We start from the raw sequence: 23,952 nt of genomic DNA, 5'->3' as shown, positions 1-23,952 counted from the left end.
AAATGCATGTTTTATAGTTCTTTCTGTATAAGTGTTCCATCTGTACGTACTTTCCGTATGAAACAATATAAACGGTCAGGAACTCACATATAAATGGATGTATATAACATATAGCTGACGAAGGTAACATACATATATGTATGTAATATAAGGAAGACTGTTAGATATCAGACACTCTGCAACGGCATGGTGTAACATCTAAGGGCAGTGCCTATGTAGCATACGGATAACGTATGCTCCTTATTTATTTATGTAGTAAGCAAGCAGCATTTATACAATATACCGCTGTCCAGAGAACGGATTTTTCTCAATTTATCCCCGCGTTCTTGAGAATTTCCGTTTTTATGAGGTGAAGGGGACATTCTTCTATCAATAAAGATGCGATGCAAGAATGTTTGACCGACCAACTCTTCCTAGACCACTGCACCGAATTTGATTATTGATGATAAATGAATGGATCATAACCTAAATTAGATTCTTATCACATTATCGGCATGAGACGTGAGAAGGAGTGATGGGTGGGGATTGGAAGAGAAGTCATGTAAAAACAACTCAAAACAAACTATATCAGTATGCAGTCCATAGTTTTCGGAATTGACAAGACGAATCGTAATACTTCCTGTACCGTTTAGATTCAAATTTATTCACCATCCGCATGTTTCCAAAGGGTAGTAATGAGAATGAGGAGCATGTAAAAATAAACGAAAACGAACCGATATTATTGTTAATCCTTAGTGTGGGGTCATTGAGATGAATAGTGACAATCCAGATACCCACTAAGTTGAAATTCATATCTCGTTGGGTTCAGGTGCGGGGGTGAGAAGAGGGTGACATGTGAAAATAACCGGAAACGGCCGATGTTAATCTCTAATCCTTAGTTTGAGGGTCACTGAGATGAATAGTGAAACTCTAGATACCCAATTCCAAACTCATAACACATAGAGTTGAAGGGTTCAGAGGCGGGGGTAAGAAGGGGTGATATGTAAAAATAACAGAAAACGACCGATATTAACGTCTAAACCATAGTTTTCGTCATCACTGAGATGAATAGTGACATACCCGATGACGTTCAAATGCAAGTACAGTTGCCATCGACATGTGGTGGAGAAAAGCGGAACTTGGGGGATGCGAAGGAGTAACAACACGCATTATAATTATACTTTCATTGAAATGCGTATTCTAAGGGGTGAGAGTATTCAAATACTTCCACGACGCATTCTCACTGATCGAAGAACAGGTATTTTAGCAAGTATATATACAAAATTAATAGTATTTTCCACTGGAGCAAAACGGATTACTTATACAATTAATCAAAAACAACCGATACTAGTTTCAAATTCATAGTTTTTGTAGTTTATGAGATGAATAGTGAAACCCATTGTCGTTTAAGTACAAATTCATCCCTCATCATTAAAGAAAGAGAAGGGAGAAGTGCGAAAGCGACCGACAACTAGTGTCCAATTATCGCTGAGATATATAATGATACACCCGATGGCGTTTAAATGTAAAGTCAACCCCCATTGGTATGGGCATTTCTTAGGTTTATTTAGTTTAAAGAAGTCAATTAAATTTTTCAACGTTTCATTCTAAGTTTTTTTTCATCTACTGACTCACATAGTAGAAATCCTTCCTTTAATATCACACTCTTTTAACAACTTTAGTTCTACTGATATTGTCTAATATGTTATTAGAAGAAGTTTGCAATGAACATTATCATGTCCCGATAGCTTTCGCGAAGTTCTAACATCTAAGGTTCTAATTTCACAATCACTACTTAATTGGATTTACCGTACACTTTCTTTATCAAAGAGAATATAAATGCTGGGTGTAATAGTAAAAATATTGTAAAATGATCTTGTTAGGTAGAAACTAAAGCAAATACACAAGGGAGACTATTTTCTCCCATTCCCTCAAAGCTCCAAGCAAGCTAGACGGAAAGGAAAATCACAAAGCTCCACGCATTCTGGGTGGTTGCGGTTAGGAATCTCTCCGAGCTACACTCAAGGTAAGGAAAGGATTGAGTTTCACCAACGCTCTAGGTAAGCAAAGTGGGTAGGACGCCTCAGAGCTCCTGGCAAGCTAGGAGGCTTGAGTTAGGTTAGGAATCTGTCAGAGTTACACTCAAGGTAAGGAAAGGGTTGAGTTCCCCCACCCTCTAGGTAAGCAAAGTGGGTAGGACGCCTCAGAGCTACTGGCAAGCTAGGAGGCTTGAGTTAGGTTAGGGATCTCTCCGAGCTACACTCAAGGTAAGGAAAGGGTTGAGTTTCCCCAACGCTTTAAGTAAACAAAGTGGGTAGGACGCCTCAGAGCTCCTGGCAAGCTAGGAGGCTTGAGTTAGGTTAGGAATCTGTCAGAGTTACACTCAAGGTAAGGAAAGAGTTGAGTTTCCCCAACGCTCTAGGTAAGCAAAGTGAGTAGGACGCCTCAGAGCTCCTAGCAAGCTAAGAGAACGGAATTGACCAGCCGAGACTGATGTTGGTTGATGCTTGGCATTTTATACCATCTCAGTAGCGTTGACACTGGTATTCTTCTTCCATCACATTACCAAGAACTAACGATGAGTCCTGCCGTCTGCCTCATGTGGTAACTTTCAGTAAAAGAGCATGTGGTCTTGTTTATAAATAGGAGTGCATGTTGATGTTTATAGATATAACCGCGTGAGGGATATTACAATACTGTAATTTTATTAAAGAAAGTAAAGATCAAGTGTATTTGAACTAATTAATTCTGGATTATTTTCATAAACTAAACAATCTGGATTAATAATAGCTGTGTTTCCATGTGGAAAACAGTAGTAGTTATAATTTATTTATTTATTTATTTTTATTTTCTACCTGGTACTAGTCCCTCTTATAATAATTAGATTTTTTGGGACATATTTCTACAAAATTCAAAAATGTTGCTGGTGAGTCATTTATCTTATTCTTTTTAGAATAATTATATCAGATAGTTTTAAATGAAATAAAAATTAAGTTTTTAGTTTGTCTTCCTGCAATTGTTCACTCTAAGCTTAAGGAGACCCCTTTTGGGATCTTATGGTACAATTTGTACCCTCCGTGTGTTTCATGGTATCATGATACATTGCGTTATAACTCTTCTATTTGAGCTTTTTCGTCCGGTTTTGTTTTGTTTTTCAAGTCCAGAGGCACTGTAGAAGACGTTACGTATGGTTTCACATCTTCCTGCGTGGAGACATAGGAGCTGATGACGTCATAACTTTAAACAATATATTTTCCTTTATTAAGTCTATGTTCATTATTTTTTGATGGGCTTATTTTTGCATCTCCACATTTTGATTGACATTTTGCACAAACATTCAGTCAACTGAGTAGTATTTACCAGATTTTTTTCAGATTTCTGTGTTAACGGAAGGGGGTCCAGGGTGCAAAAAGGTAAAAAAATGGATATATATATATATATATATATATATATATATATATATATTTTTTTTTAACCAAAAATCCCTTTTTCACTATTTTCCCGCCTCAGATACATGATGGAGACACGCAAATGTTACCGTCTGAAAGGCAGTTCTATACTGAAGATAATGATGTGCGAACCATGACCATGATTTTTTTTAGATCTCTACGTTCACACAGGGCCGTTCCAGAGGGGCCCAAAGTGTAAAAAAATGTTTTCCCACCGAAATTTTCCCTTTGACATCACTTTTCCCTCTTCTGGTAAATGGTATGGGCATGTAAATGATACCATTTGAAAGCCTTCTCCATTCTGAAGAGAATGAAGTATGAACCATGATCCTAGGATAAATAGTGACGATGCAGTAGCTGCTTGAATGGAAGTCTAAAAGAATACTCCAAAAACCCAAGATCTTGAAAGTAAGTGACTATTGAAGAATAGTGAAATGAGAATGTGGGAGAAAACGACAGATTTCCGGAAAAAGTCACTGATATGATGTTATCCATTACAAGCTTGAGCAGCATACAGTGGCAGCCTATGACTACGTCTAGTATGATTTGCATGACACAAAATGAAGTGATCACTTTTCTGGAGGTTTCCAAGCATAAACGAGTGATACTCTAATAGATTACAAACAAATAGGATATTGCCATGTCTTATTGAGATGCGTTGCGCAAAATAATGTATTAATTCGGGTACTTACAGTTTGACACATACAAGTGGCCATAAATCATGCTTCTTGTATGCATTGTTAAGATCGTTTGAAAGCCCATGTTTAACATTTTGTAAGGTACCGTATGTTATAGGAAGTATCCAGACCGGTAGCCAGTCCAAAAATGAAGGGGGGGCGGTACAATTTAGGGGGGCCGACCCAACCATATTATAGTTCATTAGGGATGGTATCGAGACGAGACGAGACGAGACTTTGTACAGTCTCGGTCTCGTCTCGGTTTAAAAATAGCTGTCTCGGTCTCGGTCTCGTCTCGAGTCAAAAATCGCCGTCTCGGTCTCGGTCTCGTCTCGGTAAACAAATGCTTGTCTCGATCTCGGTCTCGGTCTCGAGGGCCAAATCTCGGTCTCGTCTCGGTCTCGTCTCGAAAGTCTCGAAATAAATAGGTGAAATTAAAATTGTAAAAGTATTATTATTATAAAGTGTGTCGTTTCTGCTTTTTATTTTTGCCCTTATTCTTGACTTAGAATTATAGTATGGTGTACTTCTTCAGAGCTAATTTGCTAGTGCTGATGCCTTCCATGCGTGTGTTCTAGTTTCAATCATCAGTGGGTATATCATATCTGGGATAAAATTCTAATAGTAACCCATATTTCACTTTCAGCAAAAGACATTCTCATATGGCCTCAGTACTGCCTATAAATTAAACTCTATTAAATTAACTTCAGTACTATACAGTAGTTTATTTCCTTCCTTAAAATAAGAATTGTTCAATACATTCTAACGGATAACGCAACACATAGCAGCATGAATGTATTTAATCGTACCGAATTTGAAATTTTACAATTTCTCATTTATTATCCAATACATTCTGTTTTGACTGTCATTTTAAAAGCATAATATAATGTTCATTATCTGAACAAATAGGGTAAATTATTACTACAATATATTTTGTTTAAAATTGATCAAATGCTTTATTACCGTTTTACATCTACGTGTTTAATTGACACCTTATAACACAAAATTCCTGAACTTTGTGATGGGGGCTACGGCACTCATCTTTGCTATGTGTGGCCTCGGGTTGCATCACGAAACAATTAGATTCAAAGTCAGATGTTTCGCATAGTTCGCGTCTAAATTTAAGTACATTCTGTTTCTTATACAAGTTCCTAAAGTTGTAATGCATTACATACGCATACGTATATTCACTGCCGTAACATAGATTAAACTTATTCCTGAGCTCTTAGAGGTGCATATGATCTTTATTCGAGAAAATCAATCGTGCGTTCATTACGTTGAAATTTTATATTGATTGAAAATTACTTGCGAAACATGAACATACATATTATATAAGTATATAGGTAATTCGAGCTAGCTGTATCTATTTTCTCTCTCTCGCTAAAACAAGTTATTCTTAGCTTTCTAGTTTTCTTTTGTATTCATTTTCGTAGTTTTGCAGCAACATGAAGTATTAAATAGTCAAAAATATATATTTTTTTTTCGCTGTATGACTTTCGTTAAATTTTGGATCCAATTTTATCCTACCTTACCTAGTAAATTTATACAGTATATATATATATATATATATATATATATATATATATATATATATATATATATATATATATATATATATATATATATATATATATATATATATATATATATATATATGAACATTATGAACATTAGTGGTAGACTATGTTAAGTCACTTTTTGGTCAGATTGAGTTAGAATATTTTTTTAATAGACTATGTTCTTTCTAGTGGTGTAATAATGTAAGCCTAAAGCCATCTTACTACTTTGTAACTACTTAGTATACTTTGAAAAACAGTATTATAGATCTTAGTTAAGGAACCGGTTTTTCGCTTCTCCTGTAAAATTACGAAATTATGACTTGGTTTAGTTTACCTCTGAGGTCTCGATATAAAATCATTACCATTATCATAATCAAGCATTATCAATCCACTGCTGGATGAAGTCTTCCCAAGTTTTCTCTACAACTATCTATCTTGAGTAATTCTTTTCCAGGTTACTCCCCCGTGGTTCCTGATTTTGTCACAATTTCTTGTATGTTGACATTTCCTAGGCTGTTTTTGTCACGTGGTATCCAATCTAAAATTGTTTTCGTCTATCGATCATAATTTCGTCTTGCAATATGTCCATAACATTTTCCGATCTATTTTAAAAATTATTTCATTAGTACCAGTCATTAGTTGCCAAATAATTCACATTTCTATATATTTGGGCTACAAATAGTTCATATCCTCTACTTTTGGAGCACAGACACGCTACTTTTTGATCTTCGGATCTGGCAACACTGACTCAATTATTTAAATCAACACAATGCTGTAATGGCTAGTACGCTTGATTTTGGTTCGCATGGTTCCGAGTTCGATTCCCAGTGGCGATAATGTTCAACGACTGAAGTTTTTCGGATTAAACTATGATCAGTAACTCCACGTCTCCTTTAGCCGCCCTAGCATAATCGTGAAACCTTAAACTAAAACAAAACAAAACAAAAATCAACACAATGTGTATTACTAACTGTAAGTCTTTGAATAATTGCATATAGCTATCGAGTTTGAGGTGGTCGGTGGTCAGTGGTCAAACTATAACAAATAAAATGCAGTTAGGGTGTAATTGAAAGTTTAATAAAGCAGTGTTTTAATCTAAAAAATACACCAGGCCTAAGGCTTAGGGAGAACAACTAGTGCTACTGAAAAGTTGTCAGTTACGTTTAATTTCAGTTACAATTTGCTTTTACATGTACTGCTGGAACGAAAACTTTGACAATAACATTATAAGTAGCCCAAAGACTATGAAAAATATCGTGTTTTGAAAACATTCTTGTACCATAAAACAAATTACGAGTAATTGTAAAATATTTTGCACTTTAGCTACGTTATTTGCACTATATTTATAATAATATTTAGCAATTTATTTAAGTTCGCAACACTACTTAAAATAATGTAACTGCGACTTGTTGTAATTAAAACTACTGAACACTAATGTTATAATGTTCCTGCCATTTGAGTTATTAGAGATCTCCAAAATGTTGATGTTAGTGATATGTATTGTCCTTTGTTACACTGAATAATATATGTGCTTTTGTGGTTTAATTTAATATCTAAATTAGAAATATGTAGAGCTTTTTCGTGGCTAAGCAGTTAGCCTATGGCGTGAGAGACCCGGGTTAGATTCCCGGCGGGAGCTCATGTGGTTTAGATTCAACGTTAATCAGTAGGTTCAGTCTCATATAACCTCGCTGCTGAAAGAGGCGTTAAACTCAATTAAAAAATGAAATGAAATTTTTGAGTTTTATGTCCCACGGTTATGCCGATTAGGCTAAAGGAGACTGTGATGATGAGAGATGAATGAAATGGTGGAATGAAGAAAGTGGGAGGAAACGAGAGAACCCCGAGAAAACGCACCCACTAAACTAAATTAACTAAACAGAAATATGTAATATCAAACGCAGTGCAATTTGAGAAATTACAACTTTATGTTGCGTTGGCAACATTGCTTGTTTATCTAGTGGTATTGCAGAGTATCTGGAAGAATTTTCCCTTCCATATTTCACACAGCATGTTAAAAAAATTCAGCATTTTTAATATATATGACTATTATATATAACTAGATGAAATACCCATTTTTCGCATGGGACCAGTATTTGGAAGTCAATGCCTGTGGGAGTATCACTATCTCAGCAACCGCGAAAACTACTGTATGCATTTGACACTAATATCGGTCATTTTGTATTATTTTTGCATGTCTGGGTACCCCCTCCCCAGCAGGTGAACCCCGGCCCGCATGCACTGGTAGCTGAATTTGAAAGTCATCGCTAATGGAAGTGACACCATTGATCTCAGCGACCGCAAAAACTATACATTTGACACTAATATCGGCCATTTTGGATTACTTTTACATGTCTCGGTATCCCTCCTGTGAACTCGGCCCGCAGCTGAATGGGGTGAATTTGGAGGTTAATGCAACCGGAGTTTCACCATTGATCTCAGAAAACGCGAAAACTATTTCACACTAATATCGGTCATTTTGTATTATTTTTTAGTCGGTACTCCCCTCCCCCGCAAGTGAATCATGACCCGCATGCACTGGCAGCTGACTTTGAAAGTCATCGCTAATGGAAGTATCATCATTCATCTCAGCGACTGCGAAAACTATGTATTCGACATTAATATCGGTCATTTTCTACTACTTTTGCATGTCTTGGTAAACGCCCCTCATTCAAAATTAAAAAAAAAAAAAACGCTTCTTCTTGGTCTAAGGCCTGGGACATGATACTTGTCACTCAAATTTCGTAACTCTTGGACTCTCGTCTGGTCCCCAGGCCGCACACAGGCAATCACAAAGACAGACACGCAGACACACAGACAAACAAACTCTTCCTTTTACTTATATTAGATATGATATACAGGCAAGGATACAAGGGGAGTGTTAAAGGGGTTATACCTCCCCTTGACGCTCAGCTATACACTGTATAAAATGGGCCTCAATCCTACTTCTTTCTTTACATTGGGTAAAATGTCAAACCAGTGGCGGCTAATGTTAGTGTTGCAGCGTTGCGCAACGACCAAAGTATTTCAAGAAAAAAATATTATTAGCAATAGCAATAGTAATAAAGAACAGAAAAAATACTTTCTGATACTCCCATATATACTTTAAATAACACATTTTTTTACTTCTCTAACTGTCCGTTTCGTTAATCCGTTTTAAAAAGCGAAAAATAATCCAACACAGAGTCTCTAATTTATATTGTGTTGCAGCGAGCATGCAACGACCAGATTCCTTCAGCGCGGGAATTGGAGCAAATGTTAAGTCTCCTTTCCCCTATCTGAGAAGTTAAAGGGACTGGTCGTTGCAGTGCTTCTGCAACACAGCACGGTTTCCAGTGAATGAGAAGGTTCTTCGCGCTAAATAAGCTTTCTGAATTTTATTTCACTAGCAATTAACAAATGGAATTTGTTTTTATGCATTCATATTTTTATATTACGGTACTTATACTGAAGCAAATCAATATAATGACAATTAATAAAAGTGATAGGAGAATTACAAAATAAAAAAGAAAATATATAGTAGAGCAGAAATCAAATGAAAGTAGATCCAAATTTACAAGTTAATTCGTAGCTTATATAGATAATGAAAATTTCTTCTACAGTAATATGTGAACCAAATATTAATAAGTCAATATGCAGAATCCCCCCCCCCTCTGTGGGTAGTATATTAGTATATACATATTTTTTTTTATGAAATAAGTATATTTTATACTCTTGATAGAACTGTATAGTGGGGAACGCCACATTGAATTTGGGACTAGTTAGAGGGGGGCCACCGGGTCCGGACCTCTCCAAAATTTCGAAACTCGACTAGCATTTGTAGAATTTCTTAACGAACTATACTTGTTTGACAGAGATATGATTGATGTAAGCTAAGTATTTTATTTTACGTCTCATCATGTACTCTTTCTTTTCTTATAGAAATAATCGTTCTATCATTTTTTCTAAAAATATAGGTGACAGTAATTAAGAATTACTTATCTTTTCGGGTACAGTAAAAGACAGGTTCGTTATTACGTAGACGTATTGGACCTTCCTCAAATACTTTGGACCCCTCCCAGCTAACATGTTTCTATATCTGGCGGGTTTCAAGGTTGCTTTCCAGAACGTTGATAAACATTGTTTTGCCTCATGTGGAAGTATATTGTGTTCATCGTGCATTGCGTAACAACCAAGACGGATGATTTGGAATGTAGTTCTTTTTTCTTTCACGCACAAGTGTGTGTGTGTGTGTGTTGATATATGAATAGGGTTACCAACTCTGTAAAATAAAAAAAAAACGACATTTCCTCAAAATTCTCTGTGATATAGGTCTCAGCGTGAAGTATCTCTGTTCGGACCTATCCACGGAAAGGAAATGTACTATCGTGAACGAAAGTGCATTAACACATATATTCTGTATGTCCTTAGAACATTCACTATTAAGCTTAATAGATACATTGTGCTATAAATGAGAAACTGAAATTGATCAATCGGCATTGATCAAATTATTGTATTTACCAGTAACTACCATTCCTTTAAAATTATCGAAACAGATGAACAAAAGTATAATAATCTTTACGTGACAATTTTGGATTTGGAAAATGAAATTCACTCTTTAAACATATAGTCTTTACTTCAACTATAGGAAATTGCTTTAAGAAGTCCTTTTCCACTCTTAATAAATGTATAAAATTCCTTGAAAGTAAATTTCAAATTTTCCCTGATACAGTCCCTGTCATATCTCTAAAATGTTCTAAACAGGTGAAAAAAATATATTAATCGTTGATAGATGGTGAAAGGTAACAGTTTTGAGTTTACAGAATGGCATTTAACTTTTCAATATCTGTACCTCGAACTAGATACAAATTTGAAAAAAAAAAAAAAAAAAAAAACGGTTATAAAGGGGCTGGTGAGAAGTTTGTACCCGTCACCGGCTTTAATCAAAATAACAGCAATTTTTCCGGCCAGGCCAATGAAAAGCCGGCCAGTTTACAGCCCTATGTATGAATATGTGGCATTCGCAATTCATATACTAGTATCTCTTTTGTATCAGCTGTTTAAGTTATTAGTTATTAATTTTATTATGTGTGCTTTAATTCTGTACATAACCTACAAATTCTGAATGAATTGCATATCATGACTTCTGTAAACAACTTACAAAAAAAAAAAAAAAAAAAAAAAATGGCCAGCTTTCATCTGAGAAAAAACTTACAATTAAGGCTTAGACAAAACAAGCAAAGTGCAATTCAGGAGAGTGTTCGAAAAAAAAAAACGGTTTAAGTTTACAGGACACCTTATGGCAGTAATGTTGTATGCACTAGGTACATTTCCACAATTTATTTGAAATTTTCCTAGATAAATTGTGAATAAAGCGTGTTCTATGTACTTTTTTTTTTATAACATTAATCTTTGCTACGAACTCTCTTCAGTCTACACTGTCAGGGACTGAGTTTGCTAGAATGAATTGTTCACAAAAATCTAGAAAAAATATTTAGTGAATCTACAAAGTTTCTGCAATTAATATTAACTGTACCTATGGCGTCAGTAAAAGAAGAAAAGTTCCTTTTCACATCAAAAAGAATAGACACTTTCAAGAAATTGAATGTCAAAAGAAAGGTTATCACCATTCATGGGCGGCGATTAGGGGGGGCAAAGGGGGGCAGTTGCCCCCGCACTTTTTTGAAGTAACCAATTAATGTATATAGTTTCATTTGGAAATGTAACGATTTTGTATGTGTTACTGATTAATAGGAAAAAATGCTGCCATATAATATTTTCTGTTGCGTGAATACGTATTGGTTGTCTTCCCGTGGAGTAAAGAAAGCTACAGTAATTGCGTTTTAATCGCCACAGAAAATAACCCCAAAAAATAACCTATTGGAGCACAATTTCAGCTTACTTTCATTTCTTCTTACAAGGACTCGATATGTTAGTGAGCCGCTTTGAAGCTAATCGAAAGAACAATATGCAAAAAAGTAGGGCCTATTTCACAAGTTATTCTTTAATTGCACAAAAATTGACAGTTCCTAAAATGTCTTTTCTTCTTTCTAAAGTAAGGAATATCGATTAAAAAGAGCGTGATAAGAAACAACTTCTACCTTTTCCATTGTTTTGTAGTGTAATATACGAGTGAAGTGTTGTGTTTAAGGATGTACGAGTGTATTTACAATAAAATTTAGTAAATTGAACATAATTCTAGGTTTTAAGTTTATTTTGTATAACTGAAGTGTGGATTGATTCTAAGTATTGTTGTGTTTTGATGTGTTCCAAGAAAGTGAAAACTGCACCTAATGGCAACGAACATATTTCAAGAGGTTGCAAAAGCAAATATTTCTTTAAATGTCGTAGCATATGCTTGTAGTATTTACTGCCTTTCATTTTCTAAGAGTAATAACATACATTTAATAGCATGTGTGGAATTAAATATTAAGTTTTTCATTAATCCTCAGTTTCAATATAACTTTAGCAAAACAAGCATCATTATTCATTACTATGATTAATATTATCCTTTCTATTTATTTGTTTTGCAAATTTATTAAATAATCTGATCACACAATTTTCCAGACAGAATTTTAAGATGTTCATGAGCAAGGAATCAAATCTCTTCTTACACTTTCGTTGTTTAAGAGTACAAAGGGCTAGTATCTACTTGCTTTGTTCTTCTCAATTTACTTAATAAACTATTATATACGATATACGATATATATTATATACGGTATTTTAACTGAAAATATAGTATCCTATTAGTTATACAACCTTTCGTCAAACAAAATGTTAGAAACAAACAGGAAAACTAACATTTATATACAAATATTCAGATCATGTCTTGCCCCCTCACTTTTAACGTCCAACCGCCGCCACTGTCACCATTGGTTATGCTTTCCATCAAAAAAGACGTGACAATAAGAATACTAGAGTTCAACCAGCATGTATTAGGCAGATTTGTTCCAATCAAAGAGAGAAGAATGAGCTTACTAATTAAATAAGGTGATTAATCGGATTAAATGTTCTGCATTATTTATTTTTTAAAAACAGATTTTTATTTAATTTCACATGTCACATATCATTTGCATCTAAATTTATGCTGATTAGTCAATTAGTCCACTTTATATCTTCTGTCTCCGATCGTTCGTACTGCAACACCCGAAACCACAAACCACCGGTCGCTCGCCACTGTGTCAAACTATGCTTTAGCCCCTCCCTCGATCATATCCTGGATCCGCTAGTATATATATATATATATATATATATATATATATATATATATATATATATATATATATATATATATATATATATATATATATGTTTAGAGAGGGAGAGAGAGAGACAGATGACTATACACATCAGCAGTGGATTTAAGAAATATTTGTGTTGTACGTGCAATGCGAAAAAAATGATCACAAATCTATTTCGGGAGGGGCTTCAGTCCGATAGCCATCCCCTAAATACGCCACTGAACATTAGTCAACCGTTCCCATATTACCTAATACAGCAACGAAAGAAATTTTGAGTAAAGGTCAATCTTAATAGTTGTCTATATCAATATTCGAGACGAGACCGAGAGTTTCGAGACTGGCCTAAGTCTCGTCTCGGTCTCGTCTCGATTTATAGAGGTCCGTCTCGGTCTCGGTCTCGTCTCGGTAGATAAAAGGCCGTCTCGGTCTCGGTCTCGTCTCGGTATATAAAAGGCCGTCTCGGTCTCGGTCTCGTCACGATAATTCGAGACGATACCGAGACGAGACCGAGACTAGTCTCGGTCTCGGTACCATCCCTATAGTTCATCACCATATTATAGTTAATTTGCAAGCCTACAGTAAAAATTTTAGGGGGCCAGTGAAAATTTTATGGGGCCAGTGAAAATTTAGGGGGGCCAGGCCCCCTAGTCCCCCGTGGATACGGGCCTGGAAATATCTCTATGCATTCGTCGATTTTCATGCCTGAGTGGACAGGAAGCTGAAACACAGCTTTCGCGATATTTGAATTCGGTCGCAGAGAAGCCTAAACAATTCGAAACATTAATTAAAGTAAGGGTTAAATTAAGACGGTGTGAACGATTATAAAATGGAAGATTGGTTCCGAAAATTCTGTTGTAATGACTTATGCTTGGAGGATAGTGAGAAAGATCCAGTAGCGTAGCTAGTGTTTTTATCAGGGGGGGGGGGGCAATGAAGGGCCCAAGAAGATGAATGTTTCCATCTTTGTTGTTCATGATTTTACTCTTTTGAAAACAGTGAAAATGTAAGAATTTAGTACCTCAAACAACTAGGATTCATTAATGCAATTGATTTCTAATATAAGTAAATAGTTATTTAATCACGGTGTTTAAAATATGTGTAGCTGGTTGACTTAAGTGAAAGCAAACACATTTTTACAGGTAAAGAAAATAACTTATAGGTTCATACCTCTACTTAAAGAGGATCTTTCTATTCGTGTGAGCAGCAGCAAACTTATCCATAACTTGTTAAAAATCTAACGATTTAACAATTTTCTTCTCAATATGAAGTAACACTAAGTTTTTCAACCTATCATGAGTCATTGAATTGCGTATACAAGTCTTTAATCTTTTCAAAGAAGAGAATGACCTTTCACATGTAGCACTAGAAACTGATATAGTCACAGAGATGATACCTAACTTTTGAATGCGTTTTTGTAGACACAAAGAAGATCAATCCGCTTTGGTTTTCTTCTCGTCTTCATACAACTTAATTGTCTTTGGGAGGATTTTGAGTTCTCACTTTAATGTTTGCAGATCACTCCATAATGCTGGACCACAGGCTCGACAATGTTGTAATTTAAAAAAAGTTTTCACTTTTTGGATGTAGAGTGGTGATTTATCTGATGATTTTGCTACATGATACAAAGCGGTTTTCCATATCAGTGATTGCCTATCAGTAGTAGGCAGAAAAATGTCTCTTAGTATATTATCTTTAGAAAATTCGTTTTCTGCATCTAATGATGGAAGAGATCCATCCAAAATGAATTTGTGATATTTCGATGGCGTATGTCTAGTTCGTTTCCACGAGGAACCTCTATATTCTATTTGTTTCCGGCTCTGGAATTCGAGACCATTTTCTTTGCACATCTCCAAACATTCTTGATAAATTTGTTCGAATATTGTGCCTTGAGAGTCATATTCACCAGACCTCATCTTCGACAGCGTTTGAACTAGTGTATCTACAAGAATCAAACCTTCTGACATGTCTGCATCTACTTGAGGTAAGGTGAAACTCAAAGTTATAGCATGGCGCCAGTAATCTAAATTTTAGCAGCCCGAAAACATTCCCTTGTGTGATCTGTCCGGATGGAATGATGGAGGTAAATAAATATCACAAGTTCCAGATTTGTTTTAATACCGCATGATAATATAATGTATTGAAAACAGATTTTATGAAAAAGAAAAAAAGAGGAATAAATGGATATGATAAAGTGTAAAAAGTGATAGTGCTTAAGTGAATTACAAGAAAAAGTCTTGAAAAGTAATCAAGAGGAACCATTAAAATGTTTTTCCTTTGTTATAATAACGTGTCCTAAGGGACAACGGTGATAGAAACTAATGAGACTTTTTAATTGCAAAAAAATCATAAAGCACTTAATTTGAAATTAAAGACTGATAAAATTTGGTAATATAATGGGGATTCAGGCTGGCAGAGGGGGAGAGTGAAAACGGAAGGAACAGAGACGTCGTTTTTTAGCCATGTTCAAAGAGATTAACCTTGGACTTCGAGTGAGAGGTTACTATATACTCATGTGAGTTTCAATTGCTACCACTTGTAAAAGTTAGCTAAGAAAGACAGTCTGAGCTTTCTAGTTTTAGTTTCCTAGCGCAATTAATTTTTGTGACAAGTAACTCAGATATGCAAATAGCATCATTAATATCATCTTGTATATGTTAGAATTCTCTTTGTGTAAATAAGATTGTAATTAAGTATTTCGAGGTAAAACAGGTTCTTTTACTTAACTTCTACAAAGAAAAGATTAGAACCTACCTCTTATGCACAGATACGTCAACGTAGGATACTGTCGGTCAGTAAATAATATAATCTGAAGTCATCTACCATACCTAACTAAATATGATTGTTTAATCATTTTTAATAATCAATAAATAGTTGTTTGGTAAATAATAATAATAATAATAATAATAATAATAATAATAATAATAATAATAATAATAATAATAATAATAATAATAATAATAATAATAATAATAATAATGCCAAATTATTTAATGGATGCTATGCATTTGTTCTATGTCGCCATAATCAATGGAAATTAATTACTTAGTGTACGAAGACTTCTTTCGTCCAATGCAAGTGTAATGTTTTACTGCAGTGCATGTTATTTTTAAGTAAGCATATCATATTTTAGTATGACTTTCAACATTGAAGCGAATGAGAATGCTGACTGATTCTGCTATTTTTCTGGTTCTTTGTCAAAAACAAAGAAGATAACTAGATAAGGGACAGAGGTTAAAATGAATGTCCAGGTGGTGAGGTAAATGTAAGCATCCCACAGATTTCCGTGAATTAGATCTTGCCGTACTACAAAATAAAACGAGTGGAGCTATTTTATTTGGAACGCAGACTATTGCAACGGTATTCTGCAGTTCGTAACTTTGTTGTCGAGAGATGTTTTGGAAGTAGTTTCACTTGTAGCCACTGCCAACTCACCGTTTGGCGACCTATAGCAGCATCACACTGTGTGTGGAGGGGCGCACTAGGGGGGCAAGAATTTGAGCAAGGGGACCTGGCCCCCCTTGGCCCTCCCTTGGCTCCGCCACTGGAAAGATCACGAACGTCGTTTGGTTGTTTGCGACTACGATATGAAGCTGATCGCCGAAGCAGATCCGTGCCAAACTACACGAGAGATTGCAGAGAAAATAAGCATTGATTATTTTGCTGCAGTATGGCATTTGTGGAAACTAGAAAAGGTGAAAAGATGGATAAATTGACCGAAATGCAAAGAGATCGGCGGTTAGAATCTCTTCTAGACTGCTGCTGCCTTTCCGTGACGAAAGCTATCCAGTGTTCATATATATTCACGACAGGAAAACTAAATCTTGTACGGCAACCGACACATTTTGTCAATGTTTAGGTCGCGCATCTACCCCTAAAACGATTCCGGAGCAAACGCTTCACTCAAGAAACTATGATGACTGCGAGATGTTTTGTCGTTACACTGATCCATTATAACACTCAATCTAGGCGAATTCATCACGGCCAAGAAGTCAAGAAATTGACGAAATGCACGAAACACTACGATAAGTTGAGTATTGGTCAATAGAAGAGGTCTAATCATGTTACACAGTGACAACGTGAAAAAAAAAAACAACCATAGTAACAAGGATGTTATCCATATTCCTTGCATCAACCTATAGAGGCGTAGGAGTACGAGCTGTGTTCGATTAAAAGGCCAAATAATACTCGCTTTGTAAAACCTCTCAGAAAACGGTAGCTGCTTCGTCTCTTCAGGGTTGACAGTCTAGTTTATTTTAGGGTAATTCCACGGGAATGTACACCAAAAGTGTATTTTCTAAACTTATGTGTTTCGCTTGTTTTTGTCACCCATATCTTCGATTGAGGTCTAAAATTATGAATGCTATATAATTTGCTGCAGTTTGTAAAGTGCTGAACTGACAACAGTGCTGATCCAATATGGCCGCCTGTGAGACAAGCTGAAAGGCATATCGACTGACATTTAATTGTCGATCATTCATTTTATTGAGAAGAGAAGAAAAAGGTGTTAACAATTTTGAGTGCAGAGTGCCGTATTCTGTATCACTACATATGAGAATGTTGTCTACTTTCAGCTGTTTAAGTGGTATTTCATATTAGAAAACTGGTCTTGTGCTGTAGTGTGCGTCACGAGAAAAAAACATTTTTTCCTGCTGAAAGTTAGTTATTGCATGTAACGGTTTAATACTTTCAATTTTCCTTCTTGATAGATAGAGCAACTATTTGCCGTGATATTGATTTGGAAACTCAAATAAAGACAGACTTACAATTACTGAAGTGTATGTAGTGTGCGTCACGGGTAGTGTGTGTCACGTTCAAGCATGGCGAAAACTGCTGCACAACGTAAAGCAGAGCACGGTGTACGTCCGGAAATAATGCCGAATTTCGAAGAAAAGAGACTCGAAAACAGAGAATTAGACGTGAAAGGAAAAAGAAAAATATTACAATTGAAGAGAAGGAGCATATGCGAAAGAAGAAAAGGGAAGAAATGAGACGATATCGTCAGAAAAAGAAATTAAGCACAGCTATTGATGCTATGTTAAATAAACAAGTACCAGTGCATCTTCACCTAACAAAGTGTTTTCATCTCAGTGTTCATATGGAAAGCTATGGCTAAAGTTAAAAGAAGCCTACCTCATAGTTCCAATAAGCGTAAGGTTGTTGTTAAACAATTGTTTCAACAGTTTGCAACCGACAATAAAAAAAACAGCCAAGACACTAGATTAAAGTTCATCAAAAACGGCAACTGAAGAAGCAGTTATTCAGTTTTATTTAAGCGATGCAATATCTTACCAGGCACTAGGACTTCGAGATTGTTTAATCATCAGAGATTCATTCGGCAAACAAAAAGTTCAAAAACGATACTCGTTTCTAACACTCCGTGAAACAGTTCAAAAAACAGAATCCTGATACAGAGATTGGAAGATGTAAATTCTGTGAACTTCGGCCGAAACACGTCTGCTGAACGCGAACATCATCAAATCTTTCTGTGTATCAATCACGAGAATGTTAGATTACTGTTAAATTCATGTTCATTTCTTTCAAACAGCACAAATGATCTGATTTCGTCTCGTAGTGTGCGACGATGAATCTGAGACCTGTATGTTTCATACTTGACAAGAATGTGGTGAATTACCAAAGTTCGTTTCGCTTCTAAACTCTACTCAACCAATGGACACGAATATGGAAATCACCTATCAACAATAGACTATTGATGAGACTGGCAAAGTGCCGAAAGAGAAAATGTCAGGAACATTAAAGGAAGTGATGAAAAAACTATAGAATAAATTACCCGTTTTTTATAGCATGCATTTATACTGCGTCACGAGGCAAATTATTTTAAAATCCTGAAAAAAATTGGGTTGATTTAGTTTAACGTCCCACGGTTATGCCTGCTAGACTAAAGACTACGTGGACCTACTGATTATAGTGGAATTATAACCACTTTGGTCCTTCAACTGTACCCCCATCGGGAATCGAACCCGGGACCACGCTATCCGAAATCAAGCGTGCTAGCCACTAGGCCAAGAAGGGGTTCCCTGAAAGAAAATGTACCGGAAAACACAATAATCATGAAAATAAATTTTAGCGAAAACTACACATTTCCGAAACATGCTAAATCCTTTTTTGGTCGCTCAATAAGCATAGTTGAGTTTGCCCTTTCATTTCTCGAATACTTTTCCACATATACCTCAGTTTCCTATTTTTTTAAAGTGCGTTTTGGTTTCTAAGAAACATTATTGAAACGAAACTACTGCAGGTATCAATAGGCATTTGAAAAAATAAAAGAAACATTATGCTTATTAAATCACCAAAATGCGTTTATTTATTTAACGAACACCAGATACGGCTCAGAGGCAATTTTACACTAAGGAAAGGATTTGGGAAAGTGTCGGCCAAAGTGGATTTGCTAGGTACCATCCCGGCACTTGCCTGGTAAGACTGAGGGAAAAGCAGAAAAACCCGTCAGAATGGTCAGCAGCGGTATCGAACCCACAATCTCCCGACTGCGAACCAACGCTGTACCAACAGAGCTACCTCAGTAGCATGTTTTGGAAATACATTCCACAGTTGTACGAGGTACGATGAATAACAAATTCAAACAATCAATAAGATTCCAAACAATAGGAAAATTTAAGTGTTGTCATTGAAGGAAGTGTAGTGTGCGTCACAAGTGAACTGTAGTGTGCGTCACAGAGAAATTCCATTGTCATATGCTTACTACAGTGAAGTGCGAATGGAACGGTGGTTGTGAGAACACTGCATTCCTTCTGGAAAATGTTTATGTACAAAATACATTTTGTAAAGTCATACGGAGGAAGATTCCCTAAATTTAAAATATGAGTAAAATTTTACTTCCCTTTCTGTAGTGTGAGTCACGTTTTAGTGTATAAATATAACCTGGTATTTTAATAATTAAATACAAAAATACCAATATGTGGAAACTATAGGATGTCCTTTCTATAATCATATTTAGTGGTTTGTATTTAAAAATCTTTACATTCATTACCATAGTTAAGGTTTAAAATATACGAGCATGTTCCCTTGTAGAGTGCGTCACGCGTGGAAATAGCCTTTAAGATAAATTTGTAAGTGCCAAAACCACGCTACCTTCTCCTTGTTTATCTTAAATCACCTTTCGAGCTCCCTCTATAAAATGTTAAATTGTTATAAGATACCGTTGAAGAACGATTTCTTTTTACTCATTTTGTCGGTTTGCAAGCATGTAGCCAGAATTTCTTCTAGGGAGGGGACAACCAAGTTAAAAAGTGTATATATATATTTATATATATATATATATATATATATATATATATATATATATATATATATATATTAGGGTGGTCCTTATTTATATGGGGAAAAATAAATTTAGGAATTTTCTTGGACTCACCCCCTAAAATGGTACCATATGGGACAAAATTAAGCCAGGAGAAAAATTAGATCCATTGAATAATTTTAAATGGTGCCCCAAACGACCTAAAATTTTGAATTCCTTTACAATACATAGTATATGGGGAAAAGCTGGAATAAACTCTTGTAATTTACAAACGGCTTAAGGGAATGGAAAGATGTCTTGGATAATGGAACTAGAGGAAATGAACAACCTAATTTTGTATAGCATTATTATGGCGGCCATCTTGAAGTCCGCCATCTTGAATTCAGGTCAAAATTTTCAAATAGGAAGAGGGTCATGTTACATATTATTTTGAGGTGGCTTTTTCCTAGAAGCACAACTCTCGTATTATTTTCAAGCTACCAATAATCTTGTAAGAGTTATTACGTGTGAAAAACGAAATGCTTGGATGTAATGTTATTTTATTGTAGTTATGGACCACAGATTTGTAAGAATTTTGGAAGTATTTTACATAAACTGGAAACAAACTGCTAGAGAAAGTTAAATCTTTGTTTCCCCACGAACTACCAATAAGTTTTTCCATCAAGATGATTCATAGACCATTATGAGGAAAAAGAAAAAATATAACATAGAAGAAATTGAAATATCCCTTATTTATGTAGTACTGTAGCTTTGGGGTAAGTTTTCAATAGGTTTTCAATCTTATATACTACACAGTTCACTTTTGTCACATCTAGGAAATGATTATCTATGAGAATTCACTATGTGCAAAAGAAACTGTTTCTGATACTCATTTTTCGTAAAAACGATGTTGTAATCTTCTGTTAATTTCACTCCCCTTTCTGCTGCATCGTTTATTACGGAGATGAATTTAACTATTGTCTTTCCTTGAAGATAGTCATTGTTATCTGACCATGAAATAGGATCACACACAAGAAACCCTTTGGGTATTTTAAATCTCACGAGAAAAAATTGTTTGTTGTATCAAAATCACTGATTTCTCTTTTCGAAAGAATTTTTATGGTATTATCCTTGCGTCAAGCCTCTTTGCTGTTTAGCGGTTTCTCCTTACAGTTTTAATTCTTTCTACCAATTTTTGTTTTTCCACTATGTTAACTCCATCATCAAAAAACTCCAATGCTACGTATTCCTCCTTCAAGTACCAGAGATGCCGAGAAAATTTAGAAAGAGCCATTTCAGATAATTCATTATCTATTTGCCTATAACTGTACAAAGCTTTCAAAAATTGCAGGTCTTGTAATGATGAATGGGATACTTGATCACATTTAAATCAAGCTTGGACATATAGTCGCATCAGAAAAATTCATGCATTCCGAAGACCCGTTTCTATTTGCTTCGTTAAACGAAACTGTTGGCGAAAGAGAAATATTTTTAAACAGTATATTGCTTTTCCCATCTACCTTGCATGATGAATTGCTCCAGGCAAACGAAAGAAAACTCTTCGAGGAGGTATGCCATCCAAGAATGTCAGTTCTAAAAATTTACTGTAATCTTCTCTGCGGTGTCCTGCTTCTACAAGTTTGAAAGCAAAATTCAATACTTCATTTCTTAGATCTGAAATGTTGTTCCTTACGTCATTATCATCATCAAGTTAGTACAATCTATTTTAGACAAATCGTTCTGAAAATGCTTAAATAGGGGAACGTCCGGTCCAGATGCAAACGAAACACAACACTTGTCAAATGCACATTTTAAAACCAATTCATAAATTTAGTGTCTACAAGGAAGGTATGGAAGATCATTTTGGAGCGTCTGCTCTAGCAGAATGAAAGCACCGTTCACATGACACACATTGCAGGGAATAGTGTGACAACAAACTGCCTGCACGAACTTTACCAAGTTCCATTCTTCAAGCTAATGAACTGTAGTAGAAATAATATGTTTGTTCTCCTCTTCATGATGACAAACTGAGAACACCAATTAGCCTCTCATGAGCATCTCCTGTAATAAATATTGATAACCCGTCGATAGTCTCTCTCTCTACCAGTCAAATTTGGCAGTAGTTTTCCGTCTCATTGCACAACTAACGCACTTGATGCACTCCGAAATTGTTTTTGTGATCTTATGCAACTTCGCTACGGATTTTCTCTCAGTATCGATGCATATTTATTACTAGTTCCTTTACATTATGGCCTAATGTTTCTGCCGTCGCTGTCAGAATATGTATTCTCGTTCTATCAGTGGACTTGTATCGATCAAGAGCAGCAACCTGTCTTGGAGTTTTAAAATTAGTTTTTCCCCTTTTACATCTCTTGCAGGGTCCGGGCGCACACAGGCACATATTTACATTTTATGTTACATACTCAACTGGGTTTTCCTCTTCATTTCTTGAAATGCTTACCTCCGTGTATTTTGGTGTAAAATTCATACAAATCATTTTCAGAAGTGCATTTTTCTTTTGCGTTCCTCTTTCTAATGAATCCGCGCATATTCCTCTTGTTCTTTTCGAGCCAAACTCATGTCTTTACATTTAGTTGTGTAAAAGTTATTACTTGTGAAAAAGAGAAATATTTTCACAGGTAATAATTCTTAGACGACTAAGGCTATCTTTAAAATAGTGCCAGATTTGTGTTTCTGGTAAAACGCCACCTCAAAAAGATATGTCACATGACCCTCTTCCTATTTGAAAATGTTGATCTGAATCCAAGATGACGGACTTCAAGATGGCCGCTGTGACAATACTATACAACATTAGATGTGTTTCTTCTCTAGTTCCATTATCCAGGGTATTTTTGCGTTCCCTTAAGCCGTTTCTAAATTACAAGATTTTATTCCAGATTTTTCCTATATATATTATGTACTGTAATCGGATTCAAAGTTTTAGGTAGCTTGGGGCACCATTTAATATTATTCAATGAAGTTAATTTTTCTCCTTCCTTAATTTAGTCTCATATGGAACCATTTAGGGGGTGAGTCCAAAGAAATTAGGAAATCAAAAATTAAGGACCACCCTAATATATATATATATATATATATATATATATATATATATATATATATATATATATATGTGTGTGTGTGTGTGTGTGTGTGTGTGTGTGGTAAGTTTGGATAATTCCGGACAGTCAATGAATCCAGAACCCTAAACTTACGATAATACTGTTCTTCGCATGTGTAATGTGGAGACTTGTTGTGACCCCTATTTGAAGTACCGTACCTTCCTACAGCTCAGTGCTGAATAGGAAGTGCAAAGAGTGTTATACGTAGTTTCGACGCTGGGGAAAGAAGAAGAAATAGGAAAGTTCATGCACGTTTTTTGACCTGATGTAACTTTTTAGTGTAATATGCTAAGGTTTAACACAGAAGTGGTTGTCAGCAAATGGTTCAGTAAAACATATATCGAAGCGAAGACCCTACTTTACTCGTTGCATATTGGAAGAATTATATTACTTTGCGAGTGCCTACTCAACGCGTGCACAAGTTTACAGTGCTCATAACGGGTGAATCCGGACGTTTAGGGAAGGGTGAATTTGGACACATTTATTACGTTAAGCTGAATCCAGACAATGTGATTAATGAACTACGGTAAGAGGATTCAGAACACTCTATCCTTTCTCGCTTTTCAGTTTATGAATGCGAAATAGTAAGTGAGGTATATTGCTTACATCTAGCGTCTATTCATTTTTGCCATAAATGGACTCCGAGGAATCACCAGAAAAAGCTGCAAAATTATCTTAGGATCTACAAACACAA

At 35.5% G+C, this 23,952-nt stretch overlaps 1 protein-coding gene across 2 annotated transcripts in view; it reads left to right on the top strand.

Annotated features, from left to right (window-relative positions):
- Positions 1-23,952, top strand: part of LOC145683487 (uncharacterized) — a 134,650-nt gene that overhangs the window by 5,696 nt on the left and 105,002 nt on the right. The window contains exon 1 of one of the 2 annotated variants that reach the window (XM_081754823.1): positions 2,769-2,905. The exons of the other annotated variant lie outside the window; for it this stretch is intronic. Within the exon in view, the coding sequence (XP_081610949.1) occupies positions 2,897-2,905 (9 nt within the window). The 5' untranslated portion in view covers positions 2,769-2,896. Of the gene's footprint in view, positions 1-2,768; positions 2,906-23,952 lie in introns of those variants that run through there. 2 annotated transcript variants of the gene reach the window in all.

This window comes from Thermobia domestica, chromosome 4 (assembly GCF_964235325.1).
Source record: "Thermobia domestica chromosome 4, izTheDome1.hap1.1, whole genome shotgun sequence".
Taxonomy (NCBI): domain Eukaryota; kingdom Metazoa; phylum Arthropoda; class Insecta; order Zygentoma; family Lepismatidae; genus Thermobia; species Thermobia domestica.
This window is presented reverse-complemented; position numbering and strand designations above follow the sequence as displayed.